This window comes from Rhinopithecus bieti, unplaced genomic scaffold (genome assembly GCF_001698545.2).
Source record: "Rhinopithecus bieti isolate Rb0 unplaced genomic scaffold, ASM169854v2 scaffold_6907, whole genome shotgun sequence".
In the NCBI taxonomy this organism is placed as follows: Eukaryota; Metazoa; Chordata; class Mammalia; order Primates; family Cercopithecidae; genus Rhinopithecus; species Rhinopithecus bieti.
In genome coordinates this window covers 2,081,835-2,106,766 of record NW_016805647.1, presented here as the reverse complement: position 1 = coordinate 2,106,766, position 24,932 = coordinate 2,081,835, and the positions used below count along the sequence as shown (strand labels likewise).

At 38.4% G+C, this 24,932-nt stretch overlaps 1 protein-coding gene across 6 annotated transcripts in view; it reads right to left on the bottom strand.

Moving 5' to 3' along the window:
* Window positions 1-24,932, bottom strand: part of FOXJ3 (forkhead box J3) — a 161,579-nt gene that overhangs the window by 14,636 nt on the left and 122,011 nt on the right. For 5 of the 6 annotated variants that reach the window (XM_017873231.1, XM_017873230.1, XM_017873232.1 and 2 more), the window contains 4 exons: window positions 15,599-15,700; window positions 8,911-9,039; window positions 3,887-4,061; window positions 303-719 (listed from right to left, as the gene is read on the bottom strand). In XM_017873231.1, the coding sequence (XP_017728720.1) occupies window positions 303-719; window positions 3,887-4,061; window positions 8,911-9,039; window positions 15,599-15,700 (823 nt within the window). The remainder of the gene's footprint in view (window positions 1-302; window positions 720-3,886; window positions 4,062-8,910; window positions 9,040-15,598; window positions 15,701-24,932) is intronic. The other variant, XM_017873235.1, reaches the window with a different exon arrangement.

Sequence of the window (24,932 nt, the reverse complement as noted above, 5' to 3'; positions counted from 1 at the left end):
TAAATTTATAATTTAAAAATTAATAAATACAATTAAAATTAAATCTAATTACAGTTAAAATCAAAACCTGCAAGGGTTGCTGAGTTTGCCTATGTTGCCACAATAAATTTTAATCAAGAAAATCGCCAGGTCAGTCTATGAATTAAATGAGTTACAACTATAGGATTATATTATAGCAAGGAAACACAAAAGGAAACAGATGAAAAGAGGTTTTGGTAGCAAATACTACATGAGCTCCAAATAACAAAGGACAGATCTTAATTCACAGTTAGCCAAACACAAGCCAGGAGACAAAAACTTACCAGAATTACAGGATACCTGTTGTGGGGGTGGGGGTGCCTGATGTGTTAACGTCTGATGCTGATGGTTCGGATGGTGCTGTATGTGTTGATGTGGAGAGGGATGCTGGGGGTGAGGAGACTGGAGCTGGCTGTGTTGCTGTGGGTGTGGTGCTGGGTGCGGGGAACGCTGTGAATGCTGTGGTAAACCATGAGGTCGATGGGGAGGATGTGGAGATGGCTGTGTGTGCATCTGGGGGTGAGATAGTGAGACCTGTGCAACCGAATTACTGCCCGTGGTGTTGAGGCCACTGCCATGACTGTTGGACAGGCTGCTTTGGTTGCTGTGTGGGTGAGTGCTCACTGTACTGCTGGGAGAGTGCTGATAGGAACATGAAGTGTGGGACTGCTGGGAAGATTCAGAAGGGATGTTCATCAAACCTAAAAACAGTCAGAGAGAGCAAGACCATTTATGGTCAGATTTCAGCTGTATTTTACGACAAACGTCTGTAAAATTATTAACATAAAAGCATATGATGCCAGGGAGCTACACTGGTTCAATTTAACAAGTGCTAATGCAACATCCACTACAAACTAGGCTCTGTGGTTATTGAGAAGAAATACAATTCCCCACCCTTGAGCAGAAGAGAAAGACAAGATTATGACCAACAATGTAAGTACTAAAACTAAAGTATACAGAGGATTATGAAAACTGCTCCTTGTCTGTTCAGCTAGGAGGAGGCTCAATATATAGAAAAGCCTTTGTTTTAAAGACAGTGCCTGAATTGAGTCTTGAAAGATAAGTAAACGTTAGGGGAAAAGTGGGAAAGGTGTCGGGGTCACACTCAGGATGGTTCTCTGTAGGCATAAAGACCAAGGCTTTGATAGAAGATTGCACAATCTAAACTAAAACCCGATTGGCTAACAGTTTAAAACTTTTCCAAACAGGTAAAAGTAATGGAAAGACAAAGGAAAAGAAGATGTTGTTTATGCCAAATAGGGAAGGGGCATAGGCTGCGAGCTGGAACGTGCCTGTGAGCACTTCCAGCACAAATATTTTGGTTAAGGTACAAGGATATAGAATGTACTAGGTGCCTGTGAGCATGTTTAACAGCTACATAGGATAGGGCCCAACAAAGAGTTATTAGCATAAAGTAAGGAGGCTTAAAGGTAGTTTGTTTTTAAAATAAACTATTATTTCTAACACTTATGATTTATTCTTTAACAAGAAGGGAAACTTTTGAAGAGGAACTTTTTACTTTCTACATAGTGAAGGTATAAGCTGCAGGATGAGCTCTATAAATGTTAGCTGCCATGATGATGATTAAGCCAAAAGTGCTTAATATTAAGGATAATTTTTGTTTGGTCTGCAAGTAGTTAGATAATCTTACTGCAACATTTGGTTCTATGTAACTAGACTATTTTCAAATCCCAAAGGGTGGCCCATGCAATGTTATGCTGAACCAAACATAAAAATAATTTTATTGAATGAAAAAAAAATACCACAAGATAATATCAATCAATAAAATAACCAAGTTTTAAAAAGATAAAATTATTCTCATATTTGTAATTAGTAGTAAAACTGTATTTGAGTACACTGCAAGATAATCTTAAAAGCTACCAAGTTTTACAGGCAGAAGAGTTAATAAAAGTTCTTGCCTGGGCCCTAGAAAATAGTCACATATAAGGAATCTATAGGGTTATTATTGTAAGATCAAAGAAAGCAGTAATTTATCAATTTTTAATAAAATCCTAGCATTTTACAAGGGAACCAAGGTCTGATCCGTATCAACATTTTCAATCTCAAATTGTTTTTAATAAAAGAAAGCAAAATATCTCTCCAGAAGCCCAATATATAAAACTGATAAGTATACTAAAGTTGTTTTTTTGAAGCTGGGGAAGGAAGCTTACTAGGTCTACCTCTGCATCTGCACACTTCTCCTCCGGCATTCCCGAAGATCTTTACAAAAGCCGAGGCCTCTGAAGAAAACAATCTGAAAATCACTGATCTAATCCAATCCTCTTTATTGTACAAATGGGGACACTAAGGTCCAGAGACGAGAAGTTAACTCAGTTGACTTAATGGCAGAACCTGGACTAGAACCCAGAATTCTCATCGATGCTTTTTTTTTTTTTTTTTAATAGTGTGATGGAATGGAATTATGGGCTTCAGAAATTGTCATCATTGTTATTTCAAAGCCCTTATTTTTCTATTATGAATACCAAGGCTGGATTTGCTTAGCAAACTCTTCTATTAGTCCTTTTTATACTTTTATAGATAAAAAACTTAAAAGTTAAGAAAACATATAAATCTTACTTTAAACTCAAATGCTAACCAGAAAAAGCCATTTCACATACACATGATCAGTATTCATCAATATAAATAACAGTATATAACATTAACATTAACTGAAAGTAAGTATTAACATGCAAACAGTATAAAGACAAGGATTTCTGTTCATTTTTGTTCACTGCTGTGAACATATAAACTTTCTGGATTGGGGTGCTACAGTTTCAATGTTATGTGTCCCTCCAAAATTCACATGTTGGAACTTAAACCCCCAGGTGATGGTATTAAGAAGTGGGACCTTGAGGAGGTAATGAGGGATTGGGCCTTGCAAAAGGGATGGAGAGAACTAGCTACTTTTTGCCCTTCCATGTCGTCTGCCACATGAGGACACAGTGCTCAGCTCCATGTGAGAATACTGCTAAAAGGCACCATTTACAATGAACAAGCCCTCGCCAGACACCAAATCTGTTGGTTCCTTGATCTTGAACTTCCCAACCTCCCAAACTGTGAGAAATACATTTCTGTTGTTTATAAATTACCCATTCTAAGGTATTTTGACACAGCAGCAGGAAAGGAATAAAACATGGGGTATAAATAGTTAATGTGCCAAACAAACAAGTAATTAGGAAATGCTTCAACAATAGAGTTCCCAACAATTTCTGACTAGTCATCTTTGGGGAAAAGATGTGACATTTTTACCCTCTGATTAAAATTAAACCAGCAGTTAATGGGACGAGAATACATTATAGCAAGAATCTAGCATTTGGTTGAGATATAATAGTGCGTCTTAACTAAAGTCACTTTTAATATTAAAATCTGACTTACGTATATTGCGTAAAACAATGACCCAAAGTTTACTAGTAGCTGATGTATTCACTTGTAAGTGCCACACTCAAAATCAAATTTGGTGCTACCACATTCCGATAGTTATCTTTTTACTAATACCAGTCAGACCAAAAGCAAGGCACGTCTATTCTTGTGGTGCAACATTCACCACTCAAACACTTCATATGCCAGATATCACTAATTAATTATAGTGGTGATTCCCATACAGTATAGATGCAGTGTCAGAATTCTTTAACACAGTGCTCCTGGATGACACTAGTAAACAAGTAGGCATGCAACATAAAATTTATCTGCCATTTTTGTGCTATGATATAAACAGAACATACTAAAGGCACAAAGGGCAAAATATAATTATCCAATTCTTATTGTGATAATATTCTAAGATTAAGAGTACAACAGCTGCCATGTGAAATAATTTAAAAACCTTTTTCCAATAAAACTTTGTCATAAAAAAGGATTTAAGAAAACTCACCTTGTTGACTAAGTGACTGCTCAAAAACTGACTTATAAAGGCTTCGAAATGAGGCACTAAGATCTTCAAAATTATATTCTGAGAAAAGTAGTTGCTTGTCTCTTTCTGGAAGGTTGTACTGTGGTTGCTGCTGAGGAGTTAATGATTGAGAGACTGATTCTGGATGGCTTGTCACCTAACATTAAAAGAAAACACAACTAATTCAGCCTCTCTACTAATTACGATTGGCTTGTTATATAAAATATATAACTGAAAACAGTGCCAACACTGGAATTCAAAGAAAATAACTCTTCTGTCTTAGGCTTTCCCATCCTCTGTTAAAGCATAATGGACAGAAAGCAAAACAGTTAAACTGAATCTTGAAGAACTGTAGAAGTCTAACCCAACCTCCATATTTCACAGAAGGAAAAGAATTCAAAGTTAAATAACTTGCCTTAGATTATATAAGTAAGTGATGAGTTAGGCCTAGAATCCTTCTAGGCTTTCTGTAGAATCTTCAATCATGATTTCTACAGAAGCTATTTTATCTCAAACTCCACTAAACTATAAAACTACTAACATTTCTTTCATTTATTCAATTATTTTTTAGTATACAAACCCAAATACTGTGAGTACTATGAGTCAGATGCATGGCTCTGCCCAAAGCAACAAGGAGCTTAAATATGCCTAACTCTTCATCTCCAGGAAAAACTTATCTTTAAAAGCAGAAAAACTAGAAATAAAATCAATAAAAGATAATCATCTATATTTCTTAAAGACTATGTACTATATGAAAAGGTGGTAAACTACCATTTGTTTAGTGTTTTGAAAAATTAATGTATGAACACTGACTAGAAACTTACGTAGCCATTAAAAATAATGCTCATAAGGAGTCGCAATAACATGGAAAATACGAATTTTACATAAGAAAATGGCTCCGCCACTGGCACCCTAGTGTCCTTACACATCTCCACACAAACAATGTAGGCAAGGCTCCATGGCAGGATGACCTAACCCTTGGTGGAACACGCTGAGATTATCCTGGAACAAGTGGTTTTATTTATTAAAATTCTCATCTGCCCTCATGTCTTGCAGGAGATGGCCACGGGGCAGTTACTCATCCACCTTTCTATTTTGCAAGAGGTTGCCAAGAAACAGTTTCTCATCTACCTCCCTGGCTGAGTGAGGCACGGTACTTTCTGCCTTACTCCCTTAGGGTACAGCTGCAGGTTATAAAACTGCTTAGCTGCACTATGGAATTTGTTCCTCTATTACAGAGTGAGCTACTACTCGAGTATTCTGTCATCTAGTACTGTCATGTGGGATGTAGGGAGCTGACACCATGCTAACCTGGTTTATACTGTCTGTATAAGTAATAAAACTATCTCAATCCATGTGGGCTCATTGTGGCCTTACAGGATCAAACTATATAGGTGTGATAAACCCAATTGGCAGCTGCCACTGCACTGTTTCTTAGGGAATGCTCGACTATTTGACACCTTATTGTTGAAAGAAAACAGCAGGGACGGGCGTGGTGGCTCAACGCCTATAATCCCAGCACTTTAAGAGGCCAAGGCGAGCAGATCACCTGAAGTCAGAAGTTCGAGACCAGCTTGGCCAACATGGTGAAACCCTGTCTCAACTAAAAATACAAAAAGTAGCTAGGTGTGGTGGCTCACGCCTGTAATCCCAGGAACTTGAGAGGTTGAGGCAAGAGAATCCCCTGAACCTGGGAGGCAGAGGTTGTCGTGAGCTGAGATCGCGCCATTGCACTCCAGCCTGGCCAACAGAGCGAGACTCCATCTCAAAAACAACAAAAAAAGCAGTCTACAAAGTCTCGCTTTAAACAGGGCAGTTTAACCGTGTTACATTTATTGGCATGACGAACATGTTAGTTCTTACTTCTGTCATCTAGTTCTATACATGCTTTTTAAATTTGTCCTTTTATAATGCTTTGTGATACTGGACTGTGTTCTTTGCGTTCTTTTGGTCAAGGTTTTTTATACTTAAATTACTTCAAAAAGCAACTTAAAATCATTATATCTTTGCTGAGTTTGCTTCAATGTTCCAACTACTGTTTTATAAAACTTGACTTTGTCATTATTATTTAATTTAATTCATCTTGATCACGGGTAAATAATTTTTTTCAGGAAAGATACATGAAAACAAGGGCAGGATACTCTCTCATCTCTGCATATCAAAGAAAGTCTTTCTCTTGCCTTCACATATGAATTAAAATTTGGGCATAAACTCATTCTCTCAAAACTCTGCATACAATGCTCCATTATCTTCTGGCATTTAGCAGTATCAAAGAGAAGCCTGAGGCCAGGCATGGTGGCTCATGCCTGTAATCCTAGCACTTTGGGAAGCCAACAGGGCAGGAGGATTGCTTAAGCCAGGAGTTCGAGACCAGCTTGGCCCACTTAGCAAGACCCTGTATCTAAAAAGAGAGAAAAAGAGAAGGGGAGGTCTGATTTGTGTTTCTTTATATATAAACTTACTTATTCTGTCAGAGCATTTATATGGGTAACCACTTATGAAATTTTAAAATTTGCCATAAAGTATCTAGATACAGCAGTCCTTTGGTATCTGTGAGGGATTGGGTACAGGAACCCCAACCCACTAGAACACAAAATCTGCACATGCTCAAGTCCCTTATACAAAATGTTATAATATTTGCATATAACCTATCCTCCCATATACTTTAAATCATCTCTAGATGATTAATACCTAATATAATCCAAAGTTATTAAACTATATTTTTTTCTTTAAAAAAAAAAAAAAAAAAAAAACTTTGGGAGGCCGAGACGGGCGGATCACGAGGTCAGGAGATAGAGACCATCCTGGCTAACATGGTGAAACCCCGTCTCTACTAAAAAATACAAAAAACTAGCCGGGCGAGGTGGCGGGCGCCTGTAGTCCCAGCTACTCGGGAGGCTGAGGCAGGAGAATGGCGTGAACTTGGGAGGCGGAGCTTGCAGTGAGATGAGATCAGGCCACTGCACTCCAGCCTGGGCGACAGAGCGAGACTCCGTCTCAAAAAAAAAAAAAATAGTCTTGTTCTATCGCCCAGGCTGGAGTGGAGTGACATGATTACTCCTGGGTTCAAGTGATCCTCCCTTCTCAGCCTCCTAAGGTGCATGCCACAGTGTCTGGCTATTTCACTTTTTAAAGACGGGGTCTCACTATGTTGGCCAGGCTGATATCAAACTCCTGGTCTCAAGCAATCCTCTTGCCTCAGCCTCCCAAAGTACTGAGATTGCGGGTATGAGCTAACTCATTCCAGCATATATTTTTTATTGCTGTACTTTTTTTGTTGTTGTTGTTATAGTTTAATCCCCCCCTTTTTTTTTATTATACTTTAAGTTTTAGGGTACATGTGCATAATGTGCAGGTTTGTTACATATGTATACTTGTGCCATGTTGGTGTGCTGCACCCATCAACTCGTCAGCACCCATAATTATCATGAGTATAACCCCAATGCAATCCCTCCCCCCTCCCCCCTCCCCATGATAGGCCCCGGTGGTGCTTGTTCCCACTTCCCGAGTCCAAGTGATCTCAAAAGTCAGTTCCCACCTATGAGTTGAGAAACATGCGGTGTTTGGTTTTTCTGTTCTTGTGATAGTTTGCTAGATGAGTGTTTCCAGCCTGCATCCAATGTCCTACAAGAGCGACGCAAAACCCATCCTTTTTTTTATGCTGCATAATATTCCCATGGTGTATACTGGGCCACATTTCTTAATCAGTACTGTTCACAGATGGACATCTGGGTTGATCCAAGTCTTTGCTATTGTGGATAGTGGCCGCAATAAACATACGTGTGCATGTGTCTTTACAAGCAGCATGATTTATAATCCTTGTGGTATTACCCAGTAGTGGAGTGGGATGGCTGGGTCTTTTTTTTGTTTTTAATTGTATTTTGTTGTTCAAATATTTTCAATCCAAAGTTTGGTTAAATCTGTGGATGTGGAACCTACAGATATGGAGGGCTGACTGTATAGGTTTTTTCCCATTCATTTCTTCTAGAACTCAGTATCCCTTTAAATCTCTATTTCTTCTGAAAACCGCTTCTATAACAACTTTTTCTTCTGCAAGGACAACTACAATTCTCAGTTCTCCACATTTATTGTCTTCTTTTACATAATTTTTATTCCATTTTCTTTCTTCTCCATTGTGGGATAATACTTTTTTCCACAGGGCAATAATAATTTTGCAGAGGCAACTTTCTTTTTTCCTACATTCAATGTGAATTTTAATTCTGCTACGTTTTCCTTTCCCTTGCGTTATTTTCTTTCGGGTCTCTCCCTTTATATCTTTGTCCCGTGTAAGTTTTTTCCTATTTACTCATCCTGGAACAACAGGGAGTGATCTGGTAAGATCAAGTTTATACTGACAAACAATGTGGTGTGTAGCTCTTGGGCTCTATTATCTGCTCACTGAGGAAGACAGTTGCCAGGTAGTTTGAAAAGAATAATAGATACCCTAAGAGTCATGTTCTTGTAATAGGTAACAAATTAGTATAGAAGCAAGAGTACTCACACACAGGTCCCTTTATAGCATGGCTTTTTGCCCCCTGGATCCAAACTGAAAATACATGAGTAGTTAACAATTGAGTACCAGGCCACCCTAACCTCTGGGATTTACAGAATTCCCTTCTCAGATCTACAGCTGGAAACCATGTTGACACACACATCTTCTAAGCTCTTTTTCTAAGAAGTACAGCATATCACCAACTATCGCTCTACTAGACTAAAGTGCAATTTTTTTCCTGTTCCAATGGCTTTTCTCTTGGACACAGAACAGACAGAATAAAGGAGACCAAAATCTGTTAACACTGCACAACCATTTTTTAAAAATCGAATATGGTACCAAATTAAAACACAAGTTACAATCTCCTCTAATTAAGTTTTATCTACTTACAAAGTTAATAAATTTATTAGTGAGAAAACATACCTTCATTTTAAATTTGCATTTCAATTATGTTTGGTTTAGTTTTAAGTACTAAATGAATAACTATTAACATGTTAACTTCATCAAGACTTACCGGTGTATAACTATGCACACTTCCAACACTGTTCAAATTAACAGATGCCAAACTCTGGTCTGAGAGACTGTTGTTAAGGCTACTGCGTGGGCTATCACTACCATCTTGATCAGTGTTATACAATGTTACCTAAAATGAAAAAAGAAAAATGACAACTGAATATAAGGAGTACTTCTTAAGCAATTCTGCAAAAATACAACTGAGCAGGCATATGGCAAGAAGAAATCTCAGTGGCCTTTCCCTAGGTGCTCACCCCAATTCCATGCCCCATAAGGCTAAGTTCACGTTCATCATAAAATAATTTTCTCAATACTCGAACTAAAGGACATGTCTTTTAGAGGTATAGAAATTCAATTTATAGCATAATTTACCAGGTATAATTAGCCCATAAACATTTAATAAAAGAGGAATATAATAGATTTTACTCTATTAAATATTTCTATAATGCATACATTTTGCTCAGGCTTTAAGCAAAATTACTGTTCTATCAGAATCTTAGAAATAAAAAAGAAGCATATACAAAAAAACAAGATTTTTTTTTTTTTTAAATCACAGGCCTCACAGCATTTTTAATACTGAAGATTGGAAACAATTGTTCAACACATTCATAAAATCATAAATACATGATCTAACTTTAAAAAAATAATATGTTAATATATACATTAGATATGAAGAACTGTCAAACTGTTGTTAATGGTTTTCTGGAAGGGGCTGAGGATTCCTGAAAACTTTTACATTTGTGTATATTTTTACAGTGCTTGAGTTTGTCTATAAGCATTATAATTTTTAATTTAGAAACAAACAAACAAAAAAAGGTATTTTTGGAAAAGAAAACTAGCCTATTTGCAGTGAGCCAAGATCGCGCCACTGCACTCCAGCCTGGTGACAGAGCAAGACTCTGTCTCAAAAAAAAAAAAAAAAAAAAAAAAAAAAAAAAAAAAAAAAAAAAAAAAAAAAAAAAAAAGTAAATATAAAGGAAAAAACAAATAATACATATTATCATGAATAAGAGTTCTGACGTCATGGACTCTCTACAAAGGTCTCAGTTACCCAGGTATCCAGAGACCACACTTTTGAGAACTACTGATACACTGTATGACCAGCACTCTAGAAGCTCACGTACTCTCCCAGTCATCACGCACGTCAGTCATTATCCATCCTGTATCTCCTGTCCCAGGTAACCACTTCTATCACTATTGATTGGTTTTCCTATTTTTGAACTAAGTATAAATGGAATCACATAGTGTATATCCTTTTTTAAAGGCCTTGTTTTCTATTGCATTAATATCTACTCTTAATCTTTGTTATATTTCCTTCTTTCCTTTCTAAAATTCATTTTTTTCATGCAATAGAGCTTTATTGTTTTATCATTTATATATTTGGAAGCATAAATCCTCCATGTTTTATCCTTTTCTTCAATATTTTCTTTTCTTTTTTTGAGACGGAGTCTTGCTTTGTTGCCTAGGCTGGAGTACAATGGTGCGATCTCAGCTCACTGCAACCTCTGTCTCCCGGGTTCACGTGATTGTCCTGCCTCAGCCTCCCAAGTAGTTGGGATTACAGGTGCACGCCACCATGCCTGGCTAATTTTTGTTATTTTTAGTAGAGACAGGGTTTCACTATGTTGGTCATGCAGGTCTCAAACTCCTGACTTCATGATCCACCCCCACCTCAGCTTCCCAAAGTGCTGGGATTACAGGTGTGAGCCACCACACCCAGCCTTCAATATTTTCTTTAGCTACCTTTAGTCATTTGGATTCTCATTTTTGTTTTACTATCAGCTTATTTTCTACTCATCGCCTCTCTTCCCACAAAGAACATCTGGACTGGAATCACATTAAATTTGTATAGCAACTTTGGAAAAACTGACTTCTTTACAACAGTCTTCTGCATGAAAATTATATTATCTATTTATTTATATCATTTTCTTTCAGTAATTTTTATAGTGTTCTGTGTAGAGTTCATCTTTCATTTAAGCCAAGGTATTTGATGTTTCTGAATGCTAACGTAAGTGTTATCTTTCACTTTTTATTTTCAAACTATCTGTGGCTAGTAGGCAGAAATAAAATTGATTTCTGAAGAGAATTCGCCAAATTCACTTATTAATTTTAAGGCTTTATCCATAGATTCTTTTCAATTTTCTGTGATCATCAGTGGCAATTCTGTCTTTCAAAACTTTATGCTTTTTATTTCTTGTTTGTAACTTCTAACTGGCAAGGACCTCCAACACAATGTTAAATAAAAGTGCTGACAGCAAACATCTTTCTCTTCTTCCATACCTCAAAGAGAAAGTTTTCGGTATTTCACCATTTAATATAGCATTTGCTATATGCTTTGTAGATATTCTTTATCACATTGAAAAAAATTTCCACCTATTTACAGCTTTCTAAGGGTTTTATTAAGTCATGACCTCTGAGTATGCCTTTGTAATATTCCGCATAAAATGTGGAGTATACATGTAGCACTTCTAACTACAAACAGAAGAACAGGAGCAATAGATTTCCTAGTGCTAGACGTAGCCTGCATTTCTAGAATACAACTGTGTTTGTGATGTTCTTTTTTATGTATTGCTGGATTAAATTAGACAACGTTTTGTTTAAGATTTTAACACCTATGCTCATGAGACTGGCTGAAAATTTCCTTTCTTGTAAAATTTTTTTCAGGTTTTGCTACTTAGGCTATGATGGTTTCATAATATAAATTGGGACATGTTACCTCTTTTTTAAAATTCTCTTGAAGTGTTTATATAAGATCAATGTTATTTTTTCATTACATAAGAATTCCTTGAAGCTTGCTGGGCCTGAAGTCTTCTATAAACAAATATTTTTAATTACGGGTTTAATATATACAAAAGTATTAATGTTTTCTATTTATTCTTGTGCCAGTTTTGATAAGTCATTTTTTACAATTTTTGTCTGTTTCATCTAAAATTTCAACTTTATTTACATAAGATGTTCATATCTATCCTTCCATTATCTTTTTAATTCTGTAGAATCCACATAGCTCCTTTTTTTCATTCCAGATATTAGCAAATTGTATTTCTCTTTCATCAACTTTAATAGTACCTTTCTGTTGTTTCATTTTGAAAGCTTTTATTGCTGTATCTCCAAATTTACTAATCTTTCCTTCTGTTTAGTCTGTTATTAATCCCATCTAGTGTAGTTTTCAACTCAGACACTGCAATTTTTATCTCTAGGAATTTGCTTTGGGTTTATATTCCATGTGTCTACACAGATTGTTCAATGTGTCTTTTAGCTTCTCCATGAAATACAGATATAACTGCTTTAATGTCCTTTTCTAAGCTAATTCTATCATCTCTATCATTTCTGGGTCAGTTGTGACTTTTTCCTCATTATGGGTTGTTTACTGTAAAAAAGTAAAGAACATTAGTGAGCTTTGGGGACAGTTTCAAGTAAACTAATAAACGTATAAGTTGCTGGTGGCAATCCAGATCTACGCAAAGAAATTACGAATACCAGAAATGGTAACTATGTGGGTAAATGTAAAGCCATTTTTTCTTTCTGATTTAAATCTCTTGAAATGGTAATTGACTGTTTAAAGCAAAAATAACAAATATGTATTGTGGGTTTCTATCATAGAAAAAAATGGGAGTGTACAGTAATAAAGTTCTTATACATGATATAGTATAGTATCTTCATATTTTAGTAGAGATGGGTTTTGCCATGTTGGCCAGGCATGTCTTGAATACCTGGCCTCAAGTGATCCACCCGCCTCAGCCTCCCAAAGTGCTGGTATCAAAGGGGTGAGCCACCACACCCAGCCCAAATATTGTATATCTTTAAATGAGGCTGTTTGTTGTTTTGATTTGGTCTGCATGTTCTGTAAGTTACAGAAAGGCATGCTTAAATATATTACCATGATCTTCTTTATTCCTTTTTCCTCTCCTCCTGCACACTAAAAACAACCTTGTTTGACCTTTTCCCCATGTCCCATTTACCTCAAGTTTTTCTGAATTTTCCATCTTTTCTTCTCTCTGTGCTTCCATCTGCACGTTTTCTATAGACCTATCCTCCAGTTCATTAAATTTCTCTGCTGATGTGTCTGATCTGCTATTAATCCCATCTGCCAGGTTTAATCAAGTTTCCTCTTGATTCTTCCATACAAATTCCAATTCTCTGATAAATTTTCTATAACTCATCTATTTTCTTGATCATATCAGTTATAGTTATTTTGCGATCAATGTTTATACTGTCTCCCCCCAACTGCATGTTTAGTTATTTCAAACTCTCTCTCCTAGCACGCCTGGAAATTTTGACTGAATGCTACACCTTACACTTATGGAAAATTACAGAAGCTCTGGATGATGTTATCTTCCTCCAGAGAGAATTCCGTTTTCTTTTGGCAGAAATAATATTAGCATACCAAACTGTTGAGGCTGATCTATCTTGGCCTGCACTTACTCTTAGAACAAAATTCTTCTCAGATATCAAGTTGAAAGCCTACGGTGTATTACCATGGCTCTCTCCTCCTTTGAAGACCATAAATTACAATATTTGTCCCTCCTGTTCTGTGACAGTGTTGAATTTTGGCTAGCGAAAAACTACTTTGTGTCTGAGCCCTAGCATACACAATGAGGAGTTGGCAAATGCCTTAAGTGGATACTGCTTACAAAAAGTTGAACTCAGCCGGGTGTGGTGGCTCACACCTGTAATGCCAGCACTTTGGGAGGCCAAGGTGGGCAGATTACCTGAGGTCAGGAGTTTGAGACCAGCGTGGCCAACATGGTGAAACCCCTTCTCTACTGAAAATACAAAAATTAGCCAGGCGCAGAGGTGGGCACCTGTAAAGCTACTTGGGAGGCTGAGGCAAAGAATTGCTTGAAACCGGGAGGCAGAGGATGCAGTGAGTCGAGATCGCACCACTGCACTCCAATCTGGGCGACAGTGAGATCCTGTCTCAAAAAAAAAAAGGTGAATTCACCCCTGAGATTCCTCAGGATCTCGGCTCTGCAAGCCCTGGCTGTTTGGTAACTCCAAACTCCAATTTTTGTCTCCCTGGTTTAATGAGAGCTCTACGCTACTGCTCCCTGTGTAGCCCCTACGCCATGCACTGAGAATTTGGAAATGTACCAAAGGAAAATGTACAAAGCTTATCTCAATGTGTTTACCTCTTCTCTGGGCTCCTGACCCCTGAAGTCCTGGCTGTCTTAGTTTCCAATACCTCCCTCTTCTTTTTTTTTAATCAAAGAGGTGGTGGGGAGGGGTGTGTGGCTATGTCTGTCTGGTATTTTACACAGATAGGCAGAAAGGTTAATCTAATACTAGTAGTCTGTCATATCTGGATGCAGAAATCCAAAATCTTCAGTTCCTCTGACATCCACATTATTTGGTCATAAAGTCCCAGCATTACTACTTCCTAATTGTTTCCTAGTAACCACACTATTATCTATGTTTAGGTCCTCATCACCACTTAGACTACTGCACAGAGCAGTATTAGGTATTTCTGATTCTAACCCATCCACTTCACCAGAAATTCTCATCTAGCTGGTCACCATTAGAGATCATTTTTTAAAGTACATATTTCTGGGCCCTACTCATCATGACACAGTAACTGATTTGGTAGAACTGCAATGGAATCCTGGGATTACCACCACTACCACGACCCACCCCCCACCACCCTCTACCCTCCAACTGCCCCATAAATCCTCTAAGTGACTGTGATGTAATGATTTCAGATTGCCATGTGGGAAGAATCATTCCTCTATGCCTAGGCTGCCAGTTTCCTTTCTGAACTGGAAATTTGAATTATGTCACTCTGATTATAATCTGTCATCTGTTTAATCATTATCTTTCTGCAAGTAAAAAGATCCTAGGAGTGCCATGTTAGTGCAATGGTGTATGTGTATGTGTTCACATTTACGTGTGCGTGTGAAGTGGGAGAATGAAAGTCAGAGAGAGGGAGAGAGCAAAAGAGGGTGAAATCTAGAGGGAGAAAATGAAAACAAGACTGAAAGAGAATCTAAGCGTAAGTATGAGAGATGTATAGCTCTGGAGTATTCATGGTCTAGTAGGGAAGAAAACAGATGAACAAAACTGGATTCATGAACCTCCCAGAACCTTTTCAGGGTTTTGAGATGTAACGTTAAGAAACTGTCTTATAAAGAAGAGACAGATATATACCTGTATCCCACTAGGTATATAACGACCCATCACAAAGTTGTGACTCAACATCAAAATGTAGCAAACGACCATATACTGTTTCTGGCTATATTCCTAGACTTGAATATCATGAAAATAGGTAGACCACCATCCCAGCGAACTCTATGAGGCTGTCCAATTATTTATTTTACTCGACTCTGTTAACTCATCAGAATTTGACAATCTTTTTTTCAACCACATATTTGGAGAGGTAATTAATGATTTTGAAACAAATTGATTCAATAAAATGCTGGCTCACAAATTCTACCAATGGGAACTGTGAGAGCCAAGAATTTTTAAACAAGTATAGAACTTCTCAATAAGCACCTTCCAATTTCTCCTGAGAGGTGTTTTGTTCTAATCTGTGCATACCTCAAAACATTCTGAATTTAGCCTTCAAGCTACTATGTATAGGGTAAACAAATATATATAGTCTAAACTGAACCATATAGGATTCTATCATTACTACAAAGGCAAATTAAATGTACTACTCAATGACATTTCAATAATGTTTAAAAAAATGAAATTACTTTGTTAGTCACAGTGTTGATTGCCAGAGTTGGAGAGGCACTTCCCGAAATAATACACTCCATTCCCAAAGAATCTGAATCTATGCTATATGGAGTTGAGGCCTAAAATACAAGAACAAAATAAATAATTATTAGCTCATATATCCAGCAACTTTAACACAGTTTGAAGGGATCTCATCAAATTCTCGAACATTCAGTTTTGTGCTTTTTTCCTGAAAATGAATTTAAATCACTAGTGAAATCTATTCTACTATATTTTAGTATGCTACTGACCTGATACTACAAAGTCCTTTGGTATGGCTATTCTCTACCAACTCTTTTAATTGACTGCGAGATAGGCTGACAAAAATTATAAATAAACTTCTGTAGTGATAACTGCTAATGATCCCCTAATATTCATTCTCCCCTCATCCTTTTCAGTAATAGATCTTTACAGTATCTACTCATGTCTGCCCAGCCACAGACTACCTTTCCAGATTCATGAGCTATTTGTGGCCATGTGACTACAGTGTAACCAATGGGATGTGAGCAGGAGTGATGTGTGCCACTTCTGGGTCATGTCTTTGAAAGAAACCTGCTTGCCCACCATTCATTCTTCCTCTCTTATTGCAGATTTAAGACAGATATAGTGGTGGTGATCTTGCTTAACCATAAATAGCTGAGGGTAATATCCTGGGAAAATACCGGAAAAACAGGATTAGAAGGAACCTCAACATCTGAATGACCTTGTCGAACAGAGCTGTTTATATCTCTGACCCACCCATCAGCTTGGGCTTCTACCTGAGAGAGAAATAAATCTCTCTGGTTTAAGCCAGTTATAGATTTTTTAAACTTTTGCTATTTATTTTTATTGATACATATTAGATGTACATATTTTCAGGATACATGTGCTAATTTAATACATTCATATAATCAAATGAAAAATGTGAGATATCCTCAAACTTTATCTTTTGTTTATACTGGGAATATTCCAATTATTCTCTTCTTAGCTATTTTGAAATATACAATTAATGTTAACTACAGCCACCCTACTGATTTATCAGACATCAGGTCTTCTTCTTCTTCTTCTTCTTTTTTGGGATGGAGTCTCGCTCTGTTACTCAGGCTGGAGTGCAGTGGTGCAATCTTGGCTCACTGCAACCTCCACCTCCCATGCTCAAGTGATTCTCCTGCCTCAGCCTCCCGAGTAGCTGGGATTACAGGTATGTGTCACCACGCATGGCTAATTTTTGTATTTTTAGTAGAGACAGGGTTCACCATGTTGGCCAGGCTGGTCTCGAACTCCTGACCTAAAGTGATCCACATGCCTCAGCCTCCCAAAGTACTGGGATTACAGGCGTGAGTCATCATGCCCAGCCAGTTCTTACTTCTTCTATCTAAGTGTATACTTATATCCATTAATCAACCTGTCTTCATCTCCCTTCCCCCTACCCTTCCTGGCCTCTGGTAATCACCAATCTATTTTCTATCTTCATGAAATCCACTTTTTTAGCTACTACATATGAATGAGAATATGCAATATTTGTCTTTCTGTTAGTGTACATCAGTTATAGTTTTATTTTTCTTCCTTTGCTAGAGCAACTGAACAACCTCCTAAATATACTTCATATGTACTGCTTAGAGTTAACATGGGTGTCAAAAACAATACAGAAAGTTTTCTGCTATTGGAAATTTTGAATATATACATTGTGATAACTCCTCTCTCTCTCCTAAGAAATGTTTTTTATTGCTTTATTGAGCCCTCAAAAGTTCAACTTCAATGGTAAATGTTAAAGAGGGGCAAATAGAAATAACTTATGGTTATGATGCTAGTTGCATATATATTCTCTCTCTGGCAAAACTCTTTGATCCTAAACACATGATCCAAAAACACATGATCTTAACTATACATGCATTTTTAAAAGATCATACCAGATGAGTGAGAGAGCAATTTCACCAAGACACATTTCTGAAATTAACCTATCCTTTAATCCCTCAGCATTTTTCTCATCAGATAATCTAATCAACCTTTGGGCAGAGAATAGGGGTCTTGATTGAAAAAGACCAGAGCTACCCCTACAAGCTAGAATCCAGCACTTAGGTCCCAGGTATACACTGAGAGCAAGGTGAAATAGAAGAGCTATTAAAAACAACTCTATTTATGCCTCAGTTTTAGTGCCAGCCAACCAAGCTATAATTAAGTTAACACATAAGATTACTTTAGAAAGGTACAAATCTCATATTCCCTTAACTCAACTCAGTCATCTCAGTCTGAACTACTGGTTCACTAATTCTCATTCTTCCCTTCTGGTAGGATAAGGGAAAGTTGTATTATGTGATGTCATGCAAATTACTTGAACTTTATGCTTGTTTTCTCATCTACAAAAAGAGGATTATGATACTACCTTTAGAGGTCTGTTAAGAACATCAATAAAATATTTCATGTAAAGCACTTAGTGTGGTAACTGAAACACACAGTAAGTGCTGGCCACTATGATGACCACTAGAATATATCTGCTACTGATGCCAAGGACCTGCTGATACAAAGAATACTCATCCCTCAACAAAATACTAGCAAATCATATTCAACAGTTCAGTAAAAGGATCATTCACCATGATCAAGTGGGATTTATCCCTGGGATGTAAGGCTGATTCAATATACATGCATCAATAAATGTGATTCACCATATTACAAGAATCAAAGACAAAAAGAATGAAGGATCATCCCAAAGATACTTTAAAAAGCATTTGACAAAATACAATATCCTTTCATGACAAAAACACTCAACAAATAGGGTATAGAAAGAACATTACTCAACACAATAAAGGTCATATATAATAAGTCTATAGCTAACACCATACTCAATGGTGAAAAGTTAAAGGCTTTTCCTCTTAAGACCAGGAACGAGACAAGGATGCCCAGTCTCACCATTTCTATTCAACATAGTACTGGAAGGCCAAGCCAAAGCAATTAGGCAAGAGAAGGAACTAGAGATGCTCCTTGACTTATCATGGGCTTATGTCCCAATAAACCCATCATAAACTGAAAATACCGTAAGTCAAAAATGCATTTACTGTACTTAACCTACTGAACATCACAGCTCAGCCTAACCTACCTTAAACACGTTCAGAACACTTACATTAAGCCACACATGAGCAAAAGCATCTATTTTATAATAAAGTATTGAATATCTCATGTAATTTATTGAATACTGTATTGAAGGTGAAAACCAGAATGGTTGTATAGGTACTTGAAGTACTGTTGCTACCGAATATGTATTGCTTTTGCACCATCATAAAGTCAAAAAAATGTAAGCCAAAACATTCTAAGTCAGGTACTATCTACAAAAGGCATCCAAATAGGAAACAATGAAGTGAAACTGTCTCTGCTGATGACATGCTCTTATATAGAGAAAATCCTAAAGAATTCAACAAAAACAGAACAGTATTCAGTAAAGTTATAAACAAATTCAGTAAAGTTGCAGGACACAAGATTAACCTCTAAAAATCAGTAGCCTTTCTATACACTAACAACGAAGTATCTAAAAAAGCTATTAAGAAAACAATTCATTTTTTCTTTCTCCAAGATGATAGATTAAAGGGATTAACATGCCCCTCCCACTTGGAAAAATAAAATCATGTGTAGAAATTCAAGTTGTGAACTTCCTTCCTAGAAGCAACACAGGAACGTAACAGAAAAACTGAAAGAAACCGCAGGCCTTTTGAAAGAAATGGTGGGCAGCAGCCTACACCATGAAGCAGGTAGAAAACTGTGTCTATAGAGCTTGAGTGGGAAGACAAGCTTCCTCCAAGACACATACTCCCACTAGGGAGTCAGGCCAGTGGAAACTGCCTTAAACCTACCCAGGTATAAAATATCTTAACCCAATCCAGGCCACGGGGGAATGCCTTAATGCTACCCAGTGCTGGAGCCGACTTAATGAGCAGTGGGGAGAACATGAGGAGAAGCAGCATCAGGACATGCTTTGCATCCATTCCCAGACTCCAGCAGGCCCGGAGGGAAGCCATTACTGATCCTATCTCAGGGAAGACTGCTAGCTAATTCAGGCAGAGGTCACAGGTTGAGAGATGCTCCCAACTGAGACTCGTGATACAATCTTGAGTGCAGATGGACCCCGTTGGCCAGAACAGAGGGGCAAGTGAGAAGTGTGCTATAGCCACAGGTGCAGGAGCTGGGTATTCCTGCTTTGCAGGCAGACCTGGAGGGATACGGCCTGAAAACTGTGGTTTCTGTCTTGGCTGGGAAGGCTTATAGCCTGGGGCAGTTCTGAGTTCTAACTGGTGGCTGCCTGCAACCCAACTAGTTGCTGCTAGCAGAACACTGTGTGTGAGACCCGTCTTGCAAGTCCGTGGGAGCTGAGTGGGCCTTACTGCCATTTGCTACACCCGATGCCCCATGCGGGTTATTCTGTGCATCAGAGGCAGCTGTGCTCCATCCACCCTGTAACACTATCCCGACAGCCACGGAACTGCCCTCTGACCCCAACTGGGGCCACTGCTTGCGCTCACATGTCAAGAGCCAGAGTGCAGACTTGCCTGACCCGGCCCCCATCTGGCTTTGTCCCTTCACTCGCCCTGTCAGCATAACACAACAGACTGGGACTTTGGGAAGCCCCATAGCCCCACCTATTACCTGAGACACCAGAGTATCTTGGGTAACATAAGGCAAGCACAAATCCCACCACTACCACCATAGTTGGTGTTCTTTTGCAAGCATCACCTCTTGAGGCCAACCAGCACAGCCCATTACAACATCTGCAAGGACAGTAACACCACCCTCAGGAAGGAGAAATTTTTTGCATGACCTCAGCTATCGTCATTGCCTGTATCACCCTGGCTAACCAGAAGGTCTTGAGTCTGTCCACGTGCCCAGTACATTACTACTACAGTTGGCATCTGAGAAAGCCAACACAAGCTGGCATTTGAGAAAGCCAACACAAATCTCAAGGAGATTTCCTTGAGATAACCAAGGAAATCTCATAGTCTACGTAACTCCCTTCCCACCCCCATCAGAGCTGGTGCTGGTACCCGCTGCTGGGAGACTAGAGGACAGGTCACATCACTGAATCCCTTGCACACGTTCCCCAGCACCAGCCTGGAGTGCGGCAACCCCACTGAGCAGCTACATCCAGAAGAGCAGCAAGCTCCACAACAGTCTGGCCCTCAGGGACTGCTACTCCTAAGGGAAGGGGCAGGGCGGGGGGGTGTACTACATTAAGGGAGCACCTCATGAGACAAAAGAAACCAGACTGCAGGCCTCAAGTCCTTTAACTTTCCACTTGCGGGGAAGGTTCTTTTAGAAGAGAAACATGTGCAGTGCTAAGCTCAGTGGGGAAAGTTTGTTTGGCTCTACCCCGGTCAGGCGGCCCTGGTGCTCATCATAAAGGGTCTAGAAGAAGGGGATTTCTTCTCCTCTTGCCCATCATTGCAGACACAGCTGGGGCCTCTCCCACGGGAGCTTGGCATGGGTGCATCTGTAGATACTCTTCCTGGAACACTTTGGGGTAACTGCATCCCTATAGGAGGTGTGCCCGCCAGATTCAGGCCTCCATGAGAGGTAGAGTCATAATCCCTCTTTACATGGAACATCACAATCCTGCAGATGAAAAGAGATGCCTGTCTGATATGAATAGCTAGAACATCTGGTGAGGAGTGTGACTGGGAGTTTCCTGCCAGCCTGAAAGACAGCTTTGGTGGTTTCTTTCCTTCCCCTTGAAAAGACCTCAGTGCATTTCACTGATAGCTTCCCTAGCAGCCTCTGCCAAGGCTGGGAACTTTGCCCACCACTGGGGTATTACCTCCTTTGGCCATACCTGTGGGTACCTCCTACCAGCCTCAAGCCTAAACTATTCAATTCAGTGAATAAAGTATTACAGGAGAATTTTTTTTTTTTTTTGAGACGGAGTCTCGCTCTGGCACCCAGGCTGGAGTGCCATGGCCAGATCTCAGCTCACTGCAAGCTCCGCCTCCCAGGTTTACACCATTCTCCTGCCTCAGCCTCCTGAGTAGCTGGGAGTACAGGCACCCGCCACCTCACCTGGCTAGTTTTTTGTATTTTTTAGTAGAGACGGGGTTTCACCATGTTAGCCAGGATGGTCTCGATCTCCTGACCTCGTAATCCGCCCATCTCGGCCTCCCAAAGTGCTGAGATTACAGGCTTGAGCCACCATGCCCTGCAGAGAAAATTTTTAAATGCACACCACTGGGGAACAAGATAAGCTTCAAGAGACCTCTGCCATTCTAGCTCCACTGGAGATAGTGAGCCTGCTCACACACCCTGCACAATGCTACTACAACCAGCATCTGAGAAAGCCACTACACAAAGATTCTCTGTAACCAAGAAACTCATATAGAGTTTTCACTACGGAAAGCACCCAGAGCCAAAGCTGGGTGACAATAAACCATAAACATTAAAGTTACATCCTGGAATAGTGGGGGTGAGGGGGGCCGGGGGAAGGTAAGAAATGAAAAGACACAGTTGAATCAAAAATAAATTCAAAAATAATTAGAAGTGGCCAGGCACAGTGGCTCATGCCTATAATCCCAGCAATTTGGGAGGCCAAGGTGGGAGGATCATTTGAGGTCAGGAGTTCGAGACCAGCCTGGCCAACATGGTGAAACACCATTTCCACTAAAAATACAAAATTTGGCTGGGCATGGTGGCATGTGCCTGTAGTCCCAGCTACTCAGGAGGCTGAGTCAGGAGAATCATTTGAACCCAGGAGGCGGAGGTTGAGCCAAGATGGTGCCACCGCACTCCAGCCTGGGCGACATAGCAAGACTCCATCTCAATAATAACATAATTCAAAAAGTCAATTGTGAATTTACTCAAAGAGAAATAAGGTAAAAAAAAAAATGCAACAGAAAAAAATTTTAAAAAACAGTTCAGAATATGAAGGAAAAATTTTCTAAAGAGACAAATACTTTAAAGCAGAGCCAATCAGAACTTTTGGAAATAAAAGACCTATTTAGAGAACTACAAAATGTGGTAGAAAGTTTTAACAACAGACTAGACCAGGTAGAAAAAAATAATTTCAGAGCTCGAAGACAAGGCTTTCAGGTTAACCTCATCAGATAAAAATAATGAAAAGTAATGAACAGTCTCCAAAATATATGGGATTATGTAAAACAGCCAAACCTAAGAATCATAGGTGTTCCTGAGGGAGAAGAAAAAGTTAAAATTTGGAAAACTTATTTGAGGGAATAATTGAGGAAAATTTCCCTGGTCTTGCTAGAGATACAAGAAGCTCAAAGAACTTCTGAGAGATTCACTGCAAAAAGGACATCACCAAAGGCATATAGTCATCAGATTATCTAAAGTCAATGTGAAAGAAAGAAGTCTAAGAGCAGTTAGACAAACGCATCAGGTAACCTGTAGAGGAAAACCTATCAGACTAACAGCAGACTTCTCAGCAGAAACTTTACAAGCCAGAAGGGCCTGGGGTCCTATCTTTACTCTTTAACAGAATAACTGTCAGCGAAGAATTTTGTATCTAGCAAAACAAAACAAAACAAAACAAACAAACAAACAAAACTAACGTTCTTAAGTGAAGGAGAAATAAAGTCTCTCAGAAAAGGAAATGCTAAGGAAGCTTGTCAATAATAGGCCTGCACACAAGAAATGCTAAAAGGAGTTCTTGAAACAAAAGGTTGATGTGCAAAAGAACAGAAACTCCTGAAAGTATAAACTTCACAGGGCTTGTGAAACAATAACACAAGGAAGAAAACAAAGTCACTATGTAACAATCAACAGCATGACTGGAACAGTATCTCACATCTCAATATTAATGTTGAATGTACACGGTCTAAATGTTCCACTTGAAAGATATACACTGGCTGAATGGATTAAAAAAAAAATCACAAACCGAGTAGCTGCTGTCTTCAGAAGACACACTTAACATGTAAGGATTCTTAAAGACTCAAGATAAAGGAGTGAAAAAAGAGATTTCCAGCAAATGGAAGCCAAAAGCAAGCAGGAGTAGCTATTCATATATCAGATAAAAAAGACTTTAAAACAACAACGATTAAAAACAAACAAAAAAAAGACACAATTATATAATGATAAAAGGATCAATTTAACAAGAAGATATAACAAACCTAAATATACATGCACCTAACTGCAATGCTCCCAGATTCATAAAACAACTAGTACTAGAGCTAAGAAAAGAGACAGACAGCAACACAATAATAATGGGAGACTTCAATACCTCACTAGCTGCACTAAACAGATCACTGAGGAAAAAAGTCAACAAAGAAACACTGGACTTAACCTGCATTCCAGAACAAATGGACCGAACAGATATTTATAGAACAGTCTACTCAAGAACCACAGAATACATACATTCTTGTCGTCAGCACACAGAACATTCTCCAAGATAGACCATATAATAGACCACAAAACAGATATATTTGTAAAAAACAAATCAAATAAAACCACAGCAGAGTAAGACACAAAATCAATTCCAAAAGGAACCCTCAAAACTACACAAATACATAGAAATTAAACAACCTGCTCCTGAATGACTTTTGGGTTGATAATGAAATAAAGATGGAATTTAAATTTTTTTTTCCAAATGAATGGTAACAGTGATACAATACTGAAACCCCTGGAACACAGCAAGAGCAGCACTGAGAGTTAAGATTACAGCACTAAATATCTACATCAAAAAGTCTGAAAGATCACAAACTGACAACCTATCTTCATACCTCAATGAACTAGAGAAACAAGAACATGCCAACCTAAAGCTAGCAGAGGAAAAGAGATAAAAAAGATCAGAGCAGAACTAAATGAAACTGAAAGGAAAAAACAAATACAAAGTATCAATGAAACAAAAGGTTGGTATTTTGAAAAGATACATAAAACTGAGACACCACTAGGTAGATTAACCAAGACAGAAGATACAAACAAGCTCAGTCAGAAATGAAAATGGAGACATTACAACTGACACAAAGAATTATAAAAGACCATTCAAGACTACTGTGAACACCTCTATGCACACAAACTAGAAAATCTAGAGGAAATGGATAAATTCCAAAAAACACACAATCATCCTTGCTTGAATCAGGAAGAAATAGAAATCCTGAATAGACCAATAACAAGCAATGAGATTAAATCAATAATTTAAAAACTGCCAAAAACAAAACAGCCCAAGGCCAGATGGATTCATAGCCGAACTCTACCAGACATTCAAAGAAGAATTGGTGCCAATTCTACAGAAACTATTCCAAAAGACTGAGAGGATGGAACCCTCCCTAACTAATTCTATGAAGCCAGTATCACCCTGATACCAAAGCCAGGAAAGAATATAACAAAAAAAAAAAAAAAAAAAAAAAA